Genomic DNA, 17,858 nt, shown 5'->3' on the forward strand with positions numbered 1-17,858 from the left:
TAATTCATGTTAGATCTGCTTGCAGTTCCTTCAATAAGCACCTTCTTTGACAAACAGTTCTCAAGCTGGGTGTGTTCACTTCTGTATTCAAAAGGACACCATATTGTCATTTGTATTGTCTCAATTTAAAAAAAAACAGACACTACATTGTTATTTGGAATGTCTGTATGCAACAAATAAGGTAGTCAGAGACAAAGAGGTTTTAACAGATGAGAAGCAAGCTACAGGAAACAAAGCGCTGCCTAGCACCTGCCTAGCATCATATAGCATGCTAATAAAACTACAGTGCACATTAGTGAAATATTTCAATGTGTGAGTGCTAGTAGGCTCAACAGTAAGGAAACTAAGTCAACAAGTGCTATGAAGGCACACAAAGACTCTTGTAGGCAGTTCTGTTCTCTGTATTAAAAAGGAAATTCAACACACAGAAGTAGCCAAACATCTTTCCCTTGGCTCATACCTTCACTTGACTTTTTTGGTACTTTGAACTTGACAAGAAGTTTTTTCAATTGCTCTCGCACAGTTGTGGCTCTGACAAGTCCTTTGTAATTCAGAAAATGATCCTGACACCACTGAGAACTTTTATTATGCTGTAAAAGAAAAAGGAACAGTGAAATTGCACTGAAAATCCAGTTTCAGAAAAGCATTAGCACTAATGCTTACATCATTCTGGGTTGCATCATCCTTGCTGAGTCACCCTGACTCATTCCCAGCACACCTGACAGACATGGTTGCTCATTAACAGCATTTGATTCTGGTCAGGCCTATAATTTATCCTTGACACCCCTCCAAATTTCGGCACCAGGTCAAAACCTTCCTGTTCCAGAAGGCTTTTAACTGAAATAATATTAACTGTGGGTCTGATGGCAATTTTATATATATTTTAATTGTATTTTAATTGTACATATCTTTATTGTATTTTAAATGCTGTAAGCCGCCCAGAGACCTTTGGGTAGTGTGGGCGGCATATAAATTAAATAAATAATAATAATAATAATAATAATAATAATTCATTTGGTTGTTGTCGGTTTTTCGGGCTCTTTGGCCGTGTTCTGAAGGTTGTTCTTCCTAACGTTTCGCCAGTCTCTGTGGCTGGCATCTTCAGAGGACAGCACTCTGTGCTCTGGTGTAGTTGGCTTGGGAGTGCCTAACTAATTCATTTCTTTGGCAAGTATGCTTGTGCAACTCAGGTGAACAAGTAGTAGTACCTTTCTAAAACTTACACAAGGAGACCTTTGATACCTCCTTGTGCAAATAACTCTCCACAGGTCCACTCTCCAGTATGTCTGCTAGAGTAAGGGTATTCCATATATGAACTGCAGCTCCACCCCCTGTCCAAGATGAGGCAGTCACTAATGGCCAATAGAAGGTACAGAAAACTCCATGCCAGTTCTGCAGACACTGGAACAGCTTGTCATTAAGTTGGAGAGTTTCTCCTTCCCAAGCCCTAGATCCCACGTCCGTATACCAAGAAGACTTTGTTCTGTCAGCACTACATTGGATGTTGCTCCATAGTTTGGTTTCCTTAATATTATGGAAGTAGGGTATACAAAGCCAAAGTTTTGTTACTATCCAGTTTCTCCACATTCTGAATCTAAATTTCAGTTGAACACCATTTTAGATGAAGGAATTCCATAGTTAGAGTGTTAAGTTAAAGAACAAATAGTACACACTAAAGAGAACTGAAATAAGCAGGTCTACAAGTGCATTCTCTAGACGTTCACCAGATTGCTGAGGACATAAATGTGTTCAGACTGAGAATGTCAGCATTCATTTTCAATATTTTATCTAACATGCAACATTCATAATTCTTAATGGAGAAGAACAAAGTTTCCAGGACACAGGACACAACTATGAAATATCGTAAGTCAACAAAAAATGGAATATGACTTTCAGGGACTAGGTGGAATTTTAGTGCCAAGTGCTTCAAAACACAGCCAGGCCTGGCTGTTACCATTCTGGAATCTTTCTGGTCTTCTGAAATATATATCAACTGGTTTCAAGACTAGTAGCATCATCTTTTTTTTCACCCGTTAGCTTTCCGCTTACTTTGACAAAGGCCTCATAGACATTAAGCATAGTGAGATGGTCACCCTCCTCTACAGCAAATTTTCTGTGTTCTCTGATCTGCAAGAAAAAAAATTAATGCAAGGATTTTTTAAAAATAGTGCCCATACACTTTTTCCCTTAGCATCCCAATGAAATCCTCTGCAAGAATCTGCAAGAGCACCCCTCCCCCAGCATTTGCTATTCTGCAACCTGCAGGACAAAATCTTGTCAGAAAGCACACGTTGCTTAGGTATATCTGTGTTTCTTCATATAGTCATCTGCAGACTCACACAACCAGACACCCAGCTCATTTGTGTGAGTCACAGAGACCATGAAGAAGAACAAACACATTTTCATTCGGCATTGCAATAGCAGTCCAACATGCAGAATGTCCAGTCCAGCTCTCACCACTCATGGTCACATATGCATATATATTAAGAAAAAACAAACGGCAAATAAAAACAGTACAGAAGCGATCAGGCTGAACATAGACTAGGCACCACAACAGGAGCAGGTTTTCATATGTTCAGCCATTCCTCAGATGCAGGTGAGATATGCAAAATAATTTCTCCAGCTGACCTTTGTTGAGGGGCAAGTGACCTGGGAGAAGATGATTCATTATGTTGTTTATCATGGGATCAGTAGTCTAGCCAAGAGTATGTTGTTCTTGTTACAATTAAGGTTCTAATTAAGGAATTTCAATATATATGTCTAACTCTGAGATGTAAACAGGGATCACTTTGTCACAGGCTTTGTCACTAAAGCATCTGTGGTTCATAAGGTCACTTTAGTATTTATATGAAGCCTCTCAATTGTCACTGAGGTGTCTCAAAACATGAATTCAAACAGGAAATCCACTCCTCTTCATCTGTATGTAAAAGAGCCAGAAGAGCATAGCAATGACACTTACGGCTTGTGCCTTCTGGTTTGGAGGAATTATAAAAATATTCTGGATCTGCATCATCGCTGCAATGCTCAGGATCTCCTGGGAACAACCAAAATTTCCTGCAAAATTATCGAGACAAAATGAGAGGGAAGACTGTTCATTTTCAAGCTACCGATACAAATGAACCATTAAGAAAATACTTTGCTCCTGATGCTTGCCTGATTAAAATGGGTATAGCAGCCAATGACACTGCTGTCACTGGATTTACAAAGCAGGGCATAGTTGTGTCAAAGTTGGCAATTGACTTTTCCATTGTGTTCAATAACTCACATGTTTACTTCTGAATTCTAGTTAGTTCTACCTCTAGGGACTGGGGAAAAGAAAATCCAAAACTGTTCAGAGAGATATATATAATATATAGCGAGAGATAACAGAGAGACTGAGATCCATAGCCAATTATAACAGACATGGGCAACTTATCCTATAATCAGTGTTTTACTGTTGACTTGTATCACAAAAACTGTAGCCCCTTGCACTGCACTGAATGCTGCTTTTGAGATAACCCATATGGGCACTTTAGCCGATTGCAAGGACTGAGATGGAAACAATAGGCAAGAAAAATACATGCATGAGTGCAATGCACAACCATCTAAATGGAATCCTTAGGGAACAAATGGCACAACAATGTTCTTGCTGACCTTAGTGGCTGTAACAGAGAGGAGGGATTAAGTCTCGATGTTTGCACAGCCAATTTCATCGAGCATACTTTGGACATAACTAGGTTTTGGACTGTTTGTGGGATAAATTTATATGCAACCCTCCCAGCTCAGTTCTCAGCCCTCATGGTCAAATGTGTCTATATACTATTAAGAAAAAATGAGCAGTAAATAATACCACCCCCCAAATCAAATCCAGTAAAGAATCCTTATTTCCAAAGTGTGTAGGAAATTAACAAAAGCAAAGTGAATTACAGCACGTGAATTTGGCATTACCTGATTCTAGGAGCATCTTGGCAAACATGGGATTTAAAGGGAACTCTGCTATCCTAACTCCAAGAGGTTCAGTGAGACGACAGTATTTGTCAAGCCCTGAAGAAAAATCAAGTAACATTTATTCATGGTTCTATACGTTCTACTGACTTGATCTTACCTAATTCTGTTTCTTACAGATTTGGGGTGTGACAGTTTTATTCTTCAATACATCTTGCTTGCAAAAACATATGGCTGATGTAAATAATCAAACTTGAACAGATGACTCAACATAGTGCTATAAAATATTTGGAAACAAATAGATCATGTAGGTGTTAAAAGCATGACTCTCTCCACAGAGAAGCTCGTGACAGTGTATGTGCTATTTCCAGAAGTAAAACTCTAGCTAAAACCTATCCCTGTTTTCTGCATAATGCCTGGGTAACTACACCGTGAAAGATAAAAGCACAAAATCTGCAACCTGCAAAAATAATTAGGAACAAGCCATTTTGCAACACTTAGGATGGTGTTTGGAGGTGCTCCAGGGCCTTATGCACAAGCTGTTGTTTATTATAAAAAGAGAGAACTAACATTCTAATTCATGGGTAATCCACCTATCATTTCATCTTGATGTCAGAAAGCAGTATCAAACAAATTACTACTAGAACTCATATCTACATTCAAGAGGGAAAACAGATCTGCTTTGGTGTCACGGGTACATTTCACATAAAATATGTGTATGTATGTGTACACTACACTTTTGTTTCTTTTTAATGTACATTTTCACAATATATGCTTGTGATGGCCTTCCTCAAGACTCACAAAGGGAGGTCGCCACGTCACTTTAAAACACTTTACTCCATTTTACTGCCACCAACCATTCCTTATAAAATAAATCATGCATAAGGCCAGTATAACTTTCAAAACAAAAACTTGGCTTATTGATTACAAACATAAAGGAATGGTAAATTACTATTAAAGAAATAATCAATCACTGTTTCTCAGGCACTAGCTATCACAGACTCTTTCTCACTGACTCTCACTGACTCTAAGAACACTTTTACTCTCAGCTCATTCTCTCATCTTAAGTTCCAGTCAGCAATCTCTCATCCCTTATCTGACCCACTCACACCTCACACACACCTTATATATCACAGCTCCTCCCGCCTCTGCACCACCCTCCGCCCTCTCATTGGCTGAGATTTTCCCTCCCAGCTGTGATGGACAGGTAATGCTATGGCTGACCGTAACAATGCTTTGTAACAGATCTTACACCAACTCCAAATTATATCTGGCCACATAACATATACCGGGTTTCCCTAAAAATAAGAGAGTGTCTTATATTAATTTTTGCTCCAAAAACCGCCTTAGGGCTTATTTTCAGGGGATGTTTTATTTTTTTCATGTACAACAATCAACATTTCTTCAAATAGAGTCATGTCATCTTCTGGTTGCTGCATAATGTTACACAATGGTGGAGGGTGGGGTTTCACTTCACTGGGACTTATTTTGGGGGTAGGGCTTATATTATGAGCATCCTCAAAAATCGTACCAGGGTTTATTTTCAGATTAGGTCTTATTTTCGGGAAAACAGGGTACTACAAAGAAGACTCCTCTGGAGCAATCTACCAAAGTTGCTATTAACAAGGCACACCATGGGAGAGTCACCCAACCATTAAATGTTTAAGTATTATGAGTATTCATATCAAGTTAGTTTCTCTTTTACTCACTCGGATATTTGCAGGGAGGGAAGGGGAAAAACCTTCCTTAAAATAAAATGATTTTAAGTCTAAGAATGGAAAAGGCAAAGTATTCTGATGAACACATGACACCGTTAACTCCTGCTTTCCCTGTTACCATTGCCAGTTGTTCCTATTAACAGTCCTGGGGGGAAGGTTTATTCACAAGTGATCACTTTTAAGAAGAACAAATGAAAATGCATCATTGGTTTCCCTTGCACTATGTACATGTTTTTCATTTGCCTTGTAAACAACAAGTGAAAGCAATAACTGAAAATTGTAATATAAAAGGAGACCCAATTACTTTTAGAATCATTGACAATTTTGAAACTGGCACCTTTGTTGATAGACAACTATATCTTCCAACATCTCAAAGACCCAAAATCTTAGAGAATTAGAGGTACTCTCAATAACATTCTAAGCAAAATTTTTAAACTTAAAAGTGGAGAACATTTAACAGAATTTAATAACAATGCTGGTAACATTCCATCATGCAGCTTGCACATGTGACAAAAAACAGAGAAGATGGTTTGGCCTTTCTATAGATCTGCTCAAGACTGCAAGATTTTTTGAGCAAAAAATCCAAGACCTTACTCAGGATTATATCAACTAGAAGTACTCTATAAGAATTTTCCAGTAGGTATGTATCTTTCCATTATGTTATTTAGCCTCCATAAAAGCACCCCTATTTATGTCAAACAATATACAATAAATAAGAACATCAGGGCCACTTTCTTAATCCTTATCCATACACTGGGACAAAACCACAGATGTACAACAAACACAAGGACCAATGATGCATCAATATATGAATGGCCAAACAGAAAAGCTGTGATTGAAAATAATGGGTGTAAAATATTTGATCCACTGAAAACCAACTGCCTAAATCCAGTTATCTGGCTGTTGGCAAGAACTTCCCTACCCTGGGATCTTTTAGGGCAGTGTCCTCAACCTACTGTTAACTATCACTGCATGAACATCAACGAATGAGACTCATGGGTTAGAGCAGTAGGTTATTTCTTTTAAAGGTGATGAACAGAGATCTCTAAAGAATGTGCATGAAATATTACAACATGGATTATACCACATAATAGTTACAGATCTTTCTTCCTGGCAGTGACTATTTTTGTGTTCCCTGGGAGTTTAAATTAAAAACAGAAATGCTATCTGATGTACCCAAAATGATGCATGTATTTGTTACTCACAGAGAACAGGAAAGTATACCAAAGACAAGCCTGCTTTCATTCTCATGTTGGTTCATTAAGAAATAGAAGGTTCTGAATCTAGTTAATGGATTTATATCTGCTGTATAAGTATAGCAATGTGACAAAATTAGCACCCTCACAAACATCTGAACTCTTTGTTTTGCAGAGGTAATAACTTGAATATTTTCTTGAAAATTTACCACAGGAAAAAGTAATCTTACCCCCTAATGCATAGAGTAGCTCCAGAGCTTGTACCATTGATTGAGCAGGTGGAGGCTGGGGGGAAAGTCAATAAATTTAGGTAAGCAAGATTTAAATTACCCAAATCTTTTCCTTGTATGTCCCTTAGTTCTAAAGCATGGAAACATGAACTCACACAAATTGTTATTTGATGCACTGGAAATGTGGGATTATGCAGCTTAGTAAAGGTTTCTTGGATGAAGAGAGGAACAATGAAAAAAGATTAAAGAAAACAAATAAAAACCAAGAAATCATTAATCACAAATTGCAGAAAGCCAGAATAATTTGGAGACACTGTGAGAAATCAAAAGGACAGATACAATAGTTAAGGCTGATCAATGAAAGTAAAATAAACAAAAAATAAAATACCAGAAGGGGAGAAACTTCTTGGCCAAAATCATGCTTAGTTAAGCTAGCAAATGTGTGATGACACAAACTTCAGCAGCAAATAGTCACTAGTTAACAGGTCACAGCTTGTATCCCTTGTCACACATCAGTTGATGAACCACAAAAACATGAGCTGACATATGGCGAGCAATACAAATGATAACTTCATAATGAGTGGCAATTTGCCATTGCAGTTTACACAATTGCACCTACACCCATTTTCCTAATCAACAGGATTCTATTGACTGAAAAACTTCAGAGTTTTACTTGGATACAACACAACACTATTATTTAGAACTGCTGCATCCAGAGTCAAAATAGCCATGGTGCTGATGTTGAATCTCTAGTGTGAGAGGAACAACAAGAACACTTCCTTCCACAAAACTCAAGATATGGATTAGATTTCTCAGGTGATCTCCTCTCACACCTCAATTCTCTTTTTTAACAAAGAGGTTGAAAGCCCCTGAACCCCACTAGGGGTTTTGAGGCCAATCTATCAACTGTGCAGCCATCACAACGCAGGAGCGAGGTGTCAGGAGTGGGTACAGTTCTCCACTATTCACAGATGAGCATATGTAGATCCTGAGCCTCTAGAAGCTGCCTACCTCTGGTTTAGGCATTTCACAACCAAAATATTTTCAGTAGCTTTCCTCAGCACAGGCATTCAGTTTGTGACTCACATAGTAGGAACACCATTCACCAGCCATGTCTGGTGGTATACCAGTAATTCGAAATTCTCTTCTTGTGCTGACAATAAGACCTCTGATGATCTGCTGACTACCTATTAGTAATCTCAGAGAAGATGCAAGTAGCTGTTTTTGGCCTCTTTCCTTCCAACAAATATTTTGTATCTTTATTGCAAAGAATGGCCGTGAAGCATGGGGAAAGAAAATGAAAATGAAAGCAAACCAACATGTTCAGCAGTTACCAGCCTGCTTTTTATTCATAAGAAGGTCTAGTGCAGAATGAACAGAGCAAACAGCACTGTCCCTGCTTTTCCAGCATCTCACATAGCTAAAAATCAAGCAAAAAGCAAAATAAAACAATATGATTTCAAGTCTATTGACTAGAAACTCTGTACGGTGACAGAAGAGGCATGGAGCATTCCTTGCCACTGCCATTGGGTTTCTTAATTTAACATGCAAGAAGAGAGGTTGTGTCCGAAAATCTGAGGAGCTGACAGAAAAAGCTGGATCATCATATCCTCTCTAGAGCTTTGAAAAATTAGCCATTTATCCTCTTCCCTATAATCTTCCCCTACCTAATGGAAAATGAATACAAAGAAAAAGAAAAATTAGCTATTTAGACTACATGTTCCAGAATTCACTAGACGACACAGCCAGATGTTGTGCTGGCAGGTGGATTCAAAGGATGGCACTTCAAATAAGATGTCCAGCCTTTCCTGTCACAACCAGCTTGCTCACTTTCTGTGCCAGCTAGGGAGGGAGGGCTTCTCTTACTTCACATCTGTCACAAAACATGAACAAAGTAATGGAGTTGTTGACAGAAAGATTTCTCTCTCCAGTGTTAGTCTGTTTACTCCCCTCAATGAAATTCCACACATTTGCCTTCATAGGATTTGTGATTGTCTACAACAAAACGTTAAAATCAAGGCTCTGTTTATTTCTCTGTGTCTAAAGAGAAGATGGTCCATGTGAATACAGAAAAGAAACAGATTCTGAGGTCTTTTTCTAATGTAACTCTTATCATAGAAGAATTTGATAAATCACACAATATATGAAAAGTTAAACATGGATCCTTTACTTACTGAGAGAAAGGGAAACCTAAGCACATTGTCAATTCCTAAAGCCTTGAGCTGTAAGATGACTGGCGCAAGGTTACTACGCTGCATCTCAGGAATGGTGGACTGTGGCAACTTCTCAAAGTCTTCCTCTGTGGAAAGGATAAAGCTCTTTCAGCTTAGGACTTAAATATAAATCCATAAGGCTAATTCAAAAACACACACAGGCAGAGACACAAAGCCAAGGCATTCCAAATGATAACTAACATGCTTAGCAATGAGTTGGAATATACAAAACAGCAGATCTGATTGCAGCAGTAAGGAGTGCATCTACAAAACAATTTTTCAGAATTCAAGGCACAGCACTCGGATCTGAATGCAAAGATGAGTTGTGTGTCACAAAATATTTCAGAGCACAAAACTGTTCAGTTTAAAAGGTAAACTAAAATCAGTTCAACTAACTGAATGTGGTTCAGATCCTGAGCACAAGAGAAGGAACCTTACAGAAAGGGACTTCCATTGACTTTCCTCCCTCAGCAACCCCTAACATCCTTAGCCCCCAAAAACTTCTTTGGAGGGCTAGGAGAACCTCTATAATAGAACAAGAGGAGAATAACAAGAGCAGCAGGAAGAAAGATGTAGGAAAGCTCCTTTTTGTGGCCCTTCAGAGGGCATGACAGACTACAGTGGGAAGAATGGATGGGAAAATATATTTGAGTTAGTGGAACTGATTTTGTTATGATAAACCTAACTCTCTATGTCCTCTACATTGAAAGTTTATAAGTGTTTAGATTGCATGGGTACACTCAAGTAATGTTGAAGCTGCACATATTGCTTTAAATCTCTTTCACAAATCTTATTATGGAACATAAAACTTAGCTGCATCCAAGACCTTCATGAGATTTTAAGCACCAAAGAATAAAAACTCCACCTGTATAAAGTCTGTAGCACTTTCCTGAGCGGTTCCGGCCTGCACGGCCTGCTCTCTGATTAGCTGATGCCTTTGATACTGGGACAACCACAAGGCATTCAATGGCTGTCTTGGGATTATATGCACGGAGCTTCACAAAGCCACAGTCTATCACAAATGAAATGCCGTTGATTGTAATGGATGTTTCTGCAATGTTAGTAGCCACTATCACCTGAAAAGACCAAAGAAAACAAGTTTGCTTTTAATTCATTGTGCTCACTGATCAAGAAATAGAAACCTATGCAAACGTTTACCTGCTCATGTGTACAGGTAAAATGCAGACAGAACACAGAAATGCAACTACAGCACATCCCCAGCAGTGACATGGTCTTATATGGCCAAATTCCCAACTACCCTCTTTAGGCCTTCATGCTTGGTTTAGTGATAGACTGTAATGTTGTCAGACATTTACATGCATGACCGCATCTCTCTTCCCACTCTAAACCCTATCAGTGAGTATGCAAATAGCTGCATAGGGCTTAGGCAAACTAGAAAAGAGCAATAATGTTTTTCTGGACCGCTGCATTAAATAAGACGACTTGCTAGAGACTGCAAGACACAGTTGTGAAACATTCCCATCCAGAACTAGAACTATCAAGATAAATATCTGCTAAGAGGAACGAGACACTTCAAGCTATTTTAAAAAAACAACCCCCAAGCATTAAGTTTCCATACGTTAGTTACTAAAGTATGCAATCATAAGTATCAGTCAAAGCATGCACTAACAATGTTTGAGGGACAGATCTCTAGACAATTCTACAACATATACAGAAAATCCAGCAAGCATATAAAGGGTTGGGAAACAGCCTTGCTACAGGATAAAGGGAAAGGTTGCTATTTGTCCCTTTCAAGCAAGAGTAATTACCAAACAATGTATTCTTAAAGGCTTTCAAGGCCGGGATCCAATGGTTGTTGTAGGTTTTTCGGGCTGTTCAGCTGTGTTCTGGAGGTTTTTCAGAACACGACTAAACCGCCCAAAAAACCTACAACAACCAATTACCAAACAATTTGTGGAGTATTTATACCAATAAGGATTCTGTAGAGTTAAGAGATCCCTACTGAATCAGAAAGAACTATCTGCCCAGCACCACAGTTCCCACACTGGCTAACCAGTCCTGTTTTTATTTAGAATTTTTATGAGTCAATGAAGTATAACCAACTACAATGTAACAATAGGTGGGTGTTTCCAAGCAATTTAAAAAACTGCAAGTTCTCTGTCATTGTTAAGCTAGATTCAGTGAGAATGTGTCATGGTGAAAGAATCCAAAGAATCTCTACAGCACAGTATATCAAGTGACATGAGAGAAGACGTACATTTACAACAATAAATAAAATAGTTTTACCTTTCTGACATTGTGAGACACCCTGTCAAATACTTTCATCTGCTCAGAAGCAGGCAGGCCTGCATACATAGGAAGAACGCGGAGGTGTTTCTTCATTCCTGTTCGAGCAAGGATGCGTGCCTGCTCTATCAGCATTGAAACAACAGTTTCTACTTCCTCCTAGAAAGGAACCAAGGTAAGTGGAAGATCAAAATACATTTAGTTTCAGAACCATTATTCTGGCAGTTCAAGAATGCTAACAGATGACATGTGAACATTTTTTCCTTGACTTTGTTCCTGTTTATTATATTTTAAGAGTCAACTGTTAGTGGACAAGATTTCAGTAACAGTAGTGATGTTTCCCTATTCAGTTACAGATTTTAGAGCAAGTATACTTTAGAACAGAAGGGTACCTAACAACCAGTATCTGAATCTACTTCACACATAAAGAATTAACAAAAAAGAGGATGCTTTCATGACGTCTCCTTTTCTTTTTCTTGCTTGGACTATGACTTTCCTGCAGATTGCAAGACTTGCATGTGCACCATACATCCTGCAGAAACTGCTTTTCCATGTGATAGGAGAAGCAGGAAATACTAGTTCTGTGAGTCACAAAGAATTCCTTATCACTGTTTCTTTATGCTGTATGAATCAGCTCATGTAATATATATTATATTATACATTATCTCCTGGTGTCTTATTATGTGTTACTGAGTTTGAAGTGTTGTCAGACTTCAAACTCTAGATGTTTTAATAGTATATTTCCATTCCATTCCAAGTTATGACTGCTGGGCGGCTCCAAAACAAAACAAACAGGGCAAATTGATTCTTCAGTTTACATTTCAAAGCTGTAACACTGAAACCTAACCCCTCAGCAGCTGGACTGTTCCTATTTATGATAAGTTAATATGTAGTTAAGGGACGTGGTGGCGCTGCAGGTTAAACTGCAGAAGCCTCTGTGCTGCAAGGTCAGAAGACCAGCCGTCGTAAGATCGAATCCACACAACGGAGTGAGCTCCCGTCACTTGTCCCAGCTCCTGCCAACCTAGCAGTTCGAAAACATGTAAAAATGCAAGTAGATAAATAGGTACCACCATGGTGGGAAGGTAACGGTGTTCTGTGTCTAGTCACGCTGGCCATGTGACCACGGAAACTGTCTACGGACAAATGCTGGCTCTACGGCTTGGAGACGGGGATGAGCACCACGCCCTAGAGTCGGACACAACTGGACTAAATGTCAAGGGAACCTTTACCTAACATGTAGTACCAAAATAAAGGAGGTGATAAGTGAGCATATTTTTACAGATATTTGGGGAAAATATATTCTGTTTATTGAGGGGAAGGGATGTGTACCTTCACAAGAGTCAATGCAATTTTGGAATGGGAATAGAAGAGGGAGGAAAAACTGGTTATACCTCCAAATAGTTTTGGTGGAGTGGCGAGAGCACAATACCTGTAGGTGTTTTTTACACTGTGTCTTTTCTTCTTATTATGTGCTATTAGAGGTTTTAGGTTTATATGATTTTGTTTTCTGTTTTTAAAAGAAACATTTAAAAAGGGTGGTAAAAAAGTAGCTCGACTCTTCAATTATAGCATGTGAACAGCTGTAGCAATAACCTTAGAAACAAAAGGGACTATAGATGTTCTACTGTTCTATTCTTCTTTAGGGAAAAATGTATCCCAAATATTCTTGAACAAACAGAAAGTGGTACCTATGCCCACAATAGCATAAGAAAGAAGAGTAAGCCAATACACTATAACTTAAAAATTATACTAACAATATATGTGAGCGCTAAACAGATTAATGGTACGAGATGGGCATGAAGTACTTTGTTCCCCTTTTTCTTAATTTGTCTGTGCATCAGCACAGCTGCCACATGTTCCTTTCCCCCACTCACCTCTTCAGCACTTCCATTCAACAGTGGGTGCACGCTGCTTTGTCCCTCCCCATTGTGGAATTCTCCAGTCCAGGCAGGAGCCCAGACTTCTCTTCTCTGCCGCCTCCAGCAGCTGGTCACGCAAAGGTAGCACTGCGGGAATCCTTATCCCTATCTCCTCCTCTGAGTAACCAGCTGCTGAAGAATCACACAATAGAGAGGGACAGAGCAGCATGCACCAACTGGTGAGTGGATGTGCCAGTGAGGTGGGGGAAAGGAACATGCGGCACAGACAAATTATGACAAAAGCAGATGAAGTACTTCATGCCCATCTTTAGTCAGTGGTGTACATATCTGGTTGTGGAGCCAGAGGCTGGAAGTTCAATTCCCCACTATGCCTCCTATGAACCACAGTCAGCCAGTGTGGCCTTGCGCAAGCAGCACAATCCTGGCACACCCCCAGAAAAAAAGGAGAATGTTAAACCACTCCTGAGTGCTCTCTATCCAGAGCCCGGAAAAGGGTCACTGTAAGTCAGAATTGACTTGATGACACATGATTGTTATTCTTTATACTGTAAAGCAAAAACATGGAGTGTGCTCAATAAGGCAAATCATTTCACAACTCTGCTTGTATATGAGTACTAAGCTTTAGCTCTGACAACACAATCTATTATCTGTGCTAAAATTTCCTCAGTCTAAACAGAAAAATGCACGGTGCCAGAAGAGAACAGCAGGCATGATGCCTAGTGCTAAGGTCTTCCATTCATTCCTTCTCTCACATATCACTACTGTCATCCTTTAAAACTGATATCTAAGCACAGAAGCAGCAGTTCAGACACATCTGAGACTGGAACACCTATAAGCACTGAGTGGAAAGAATTATATCTGAAGAAACTAACACAAAGGAATGTGAAATATGCATGTTATTAATGTAAAGTAGCTAGAAGAGCAAGTGGGAAGCCCCAGCTGAATGGCAATTCAACCAATCTCATTGGACACTGAAACAAAATCATACTGGTGGATGGGATAAGTGGAAGACCTCTCCCTAACTTTGATTATTCCTAAAACACATTAGAACCACTATGGTATACCCTAGTTTAGCATAATTCTAAACAGCATAGGCATAATGTCCTTAGAAAGAATACATCTAAATAACATGGAATAAAATGAATGATCTTCAACCAAATGAACAACTTCAGGAGGACAAACTTTTGCTTTTTATCTACCTGGCCAGTTAGAAATGCCAGTACATCCCCATCACCTTCAGTCTGATGAATCTTCATGACTGTCTCCACAGTTGATTTCACGTAATCTGGAACAGGACTGTTGGGGGAAAATGTAGATGTTTTAAGTACATGAGGCCATTACTTCCTTTTATCAGTAGAACAAAAAGACTACAGTATATAGTTAGCTTTTCATAAATAATTCAGATATATCACATCCTCATAATATGCCTAGTTCATGATCTATTCACTGCCCAGTCCTTCCTGAATTCTTCAAAATTCATTTACAATTATTACTTCTGTGTCTCTGAAAGTATCACACATTCCAGGTTTATTTACATTGCATTTTATACTTGTAAAATTTATTTTTGAACAATGAAAAATTTCAGTAAGTAGTTTATTCAGACTGTATGAAAGAGCAGATTTTTTTTAAAAAAAGGCTTGTACTAACAGTTGTGTGTAAATAATATAAAGCACTATACAAGTACACATTTAAATTCTTTATCCGAACATTTATATGAGAATTTTCCAAATTTGATTCGAAGGATCTGCAATACCTAACTAGTGTAAAAGCATTTTCTTACAAAAGGCTTCTGAAAAAGAGGGATTTTAAATTTTGCATTGTCTTTCACAGGGACTATTAACTCAAGCATACCTCTTTGCCTTCGGAATTTAAAAAACAAACCACGATGGGCTGGATCACATGTAGAACTTCAGCACTCAATGACTGAGTACTCAAACAATCTTGCATATTTGCCCATCACAGATGCAACACAAAAAAACAGAACTTCCTTACAGACACAAAATGCTTTCCTGTGATATAATTTTACACAGCTAGCTGCCAGGCACCAATCTCATAGAAATCAAGTGACGTATGTGCATGCATGAACTAGCCCTATCTGTATCACTCAGAAGCCAATTATTAAAATGGCACCCCATTACAATTAACAAGCTATCCTGGTTTTCTAGCAAAACTTTCAACATGAGTAGAGTTAGCAAATAAATATTTTTAAAATTTTAATATAAAATAGAAAAGCAGAGATGGAAGACTCAAAACTCTCTTCCAGCCGTAATAGTCTTTCCAAAAATTGTTCAAGGTACGGAAAATGAATAAGTTACTCTAGTGCCGTATGTATGCATCATGTCATACATTTAATGACATAAGGATTAACCTATAAAAGCCGATACCATAAGAGAAAGCATTCACTTTGAAATGGCCACAGAACTCTCAGTTTAGTTAATATATACAAATGTTGCTACCCATCTAGGAAATTTCATCTTATTACTTCTGCATTCCTCAACTATGTCTAATGCAAAGGTAGGAAGGGAACATAAAGCGAAATGATTCACAAATATATGATAATCCGCCTATGACACCCACATTTCCTTGCTCAGCATAAGTGCAAAAGCAAGCACTGTGCGTGCAGGGGTAAATAAACGAGCCCACTTCTGCCATCGGACCTGTCCATCTCCTTCTCTGGAGGAGGAGAAAGGGCATGAAGGTGCTGCCAGGTTTGCCCACATCCCTTCTGTGGAGGGGGAAGGGAAGGACTAAGATTCCAGGGGAGGAAAAGCATGAAGATTCCACCGAGTCCCCGTAGCACTCGTCTGAAGTCTGCTCCAGCTGGCCGGTGCAGAAGGGGACGGGGGAAGGTTCCCGAAGCCCTCCTCCACTGAAGTCTGCGCCTGTTGCTCACAAAATAGGAGAAAGACACATTCAATTGGAAAACAGACTTAGGTTTACATTCTTAACGTGCTGGTACCAAAGCCCATGTAAGACATTTTTCAAATGTATATCTAAGTTCTGTAACACTCCCTTACCACCCAAACGTTTGGTTGACAGGCAGCTATCACAGATGCATGCTCCTCTAGCCACCACTTACAAGTGTTAAACAGGAACAGACCTCTGAATGTAGAAGACATCCACTGGAAATGTCCGTCCTTCCACAGTGAGGATCATGCTGGTGTCTTTGCTTGGGTCACTGGTCTCATTTTGGTTAAAGAAATCCCTAAATTTCTAGGATAAAGGTAAAAAATTACCACCATCAATATATTATTTCAAAAAAAGCAAAGATTGCTTCCCTGCGATCATTGCAAAGCAAAATTTCCCCATAGAGAACATCCGCAAAGCAATCACTTTTGCGATCGCAAAAACAGCGTCGCTAAGCGATTTCGTCGCTAAACGGATTGATCACTAAGCGAGGGACCACTGTAATTCCTAAAAATTAACTGGTGAGGAATTCACAGAGTATTTTACAAAAGCACTATAATTGAGGGTATACAAGAGTCCAAATGAGGCTTGAAAAGTTTAGCATTCGTTTTTCAGGCATATAAAAAATAGTGTCTTTTATGTAAGAGTCATTCATTCTGGCGGGACTTGGCCTAGCCAAGGTGGGTTTCTAGGAGATTGTACCTCTGTTCCAGACTGTACTGATTAGGCTATGGTGCCTAATTCTATAGAACAAGAATTATAACTGCCTAATTTTTCTATGACAATAATAATAATAATTTCAAAAAACACCACTCTAAGAACATTAGTGAAAACCAAATCAATAAATTTTACCTCGGCATCCAGGGTAGCTGATGCTACTATCAAGCGAAGATCTCCTCGCTTCTTTTGAATCTGTGAGATACAGGAGAGGAAAATATTTTCCATTATGATCAATATAACAAATTCCTAAAAAGGACTGTATGATTTATGAAAAATCCTTGCTTCATATTTCATTCTCAGTTTCACAGAGAACTATCCATTCCTTCACATCTGGCTGGGAAAAAGGAAGTACTCTCATCCAATATAAATCAAACTGGAGAAGTGTGCTCTATCACTGATGTATCTTGTCTGAAATTATTAAACAAATCCAGGAAAATATTTTTAGGAAACAATACCAAAGCAATTCATCTGCAGCCTTATGAACTTTTAAGCAGCATTTAAAGGAAATAGTACACTATTTCCATCAATATTTCCATCAACAGTATGCCATTTCCACCTTTCATTCAAAAATTGCATTCATCCTTAAAAATGAATCGATAATTAGTGCCACACTGCCAAATGTCTGTACGGCAAAGATTATTGATCTACCTTAAACAATTGGGTCAAGGGGTAGTGATAGGCCTGGATGGAAAATATGGTCATAGGAATACGCTGACAAATTGCTGGCAGCTGATAAGAGTATCTGAACAGAATTTCAAAATTAAGAGCTACAAAAATGTAACAACTCTTTACCTAGTGGAGCAAATCAATGTCTGGGTGT

General features: G+C 38.8%; 1 protein-coding gene across 4 annotated transcripts in view; it reads right to left on the reverse strand.

Moving 5' to 3' along the window:
- The window catches only part of DHX35 (DEAH-box helicase 35), a 44,625-nt gene that overhangs the window by 6,155 nt on the left and 20,612 nt on the right, over positions 1–17,858 (reverse strand). For 2 of the 4 annotated variants that reach the window (XM_020798448.3, XM_020798447.3), the window contains exons 8-19: positions 17,171–17,230; positions 16,512–16,624; positions 16,069–16,293; positions 14,611–14,707; positions 11,529–11,687; positions 10,147–10,357; positions 9,243–9,367; positions 7,069–7,123; positions 3,928–4,023; positions 2,960–3,054; positions 2,050–2,127; positions 461–590 (exon numbers count right to left, since the gene is read on the reverse strand). In XM_020798448.3, the coding sequence (XP_020654107.3) occupies positions 461–590; positions 2,050–2,127; positions 2,960–3,054; positions 3,928–4,023; positions 7,069–7,123; positions 9,243–9,367; positions 10,147–10,357; positions 11,529–11,687; positions 14,611–14,707; positions 16,069–16,293; positions 16,512–16,624; positions 17,171–17,230 (1,444 nt within the window). The remainder of the gene's footprint in view (positions 1–460; positions 591–2,049; positions 2,128–2,959; positions 3,055–3,927; positions 4,024–7,068; positions 7,124–9,242; positions 9,368–10,146; positions 10,358–11,528; positions 11,688–14,610; positions 14,708–16,068; positions 16,294–16,511; positions 16,625–17,170; positions 17,231–17,858) is intronic. The other 2 variants (XM_020798450.3, XM_020798449.3) reach the window with 1 other exon arrangement.

The sequence above is a fragment of the Pogona vitticeps genome, chromosome 4, assembly GCF_051106095.1.
Source record: "Pogona vitticeps strain Pit_001003342236 chromosome 4, PviZW2.1, whole genome shotgun sequence".
In the NCBI taxonomy this organism is placed as follows: Eukaryota; Metazoa; Chordata; class Lepidosauria; order Squamata; family Agamidae; genus Pogona; species Pogona vitticeps.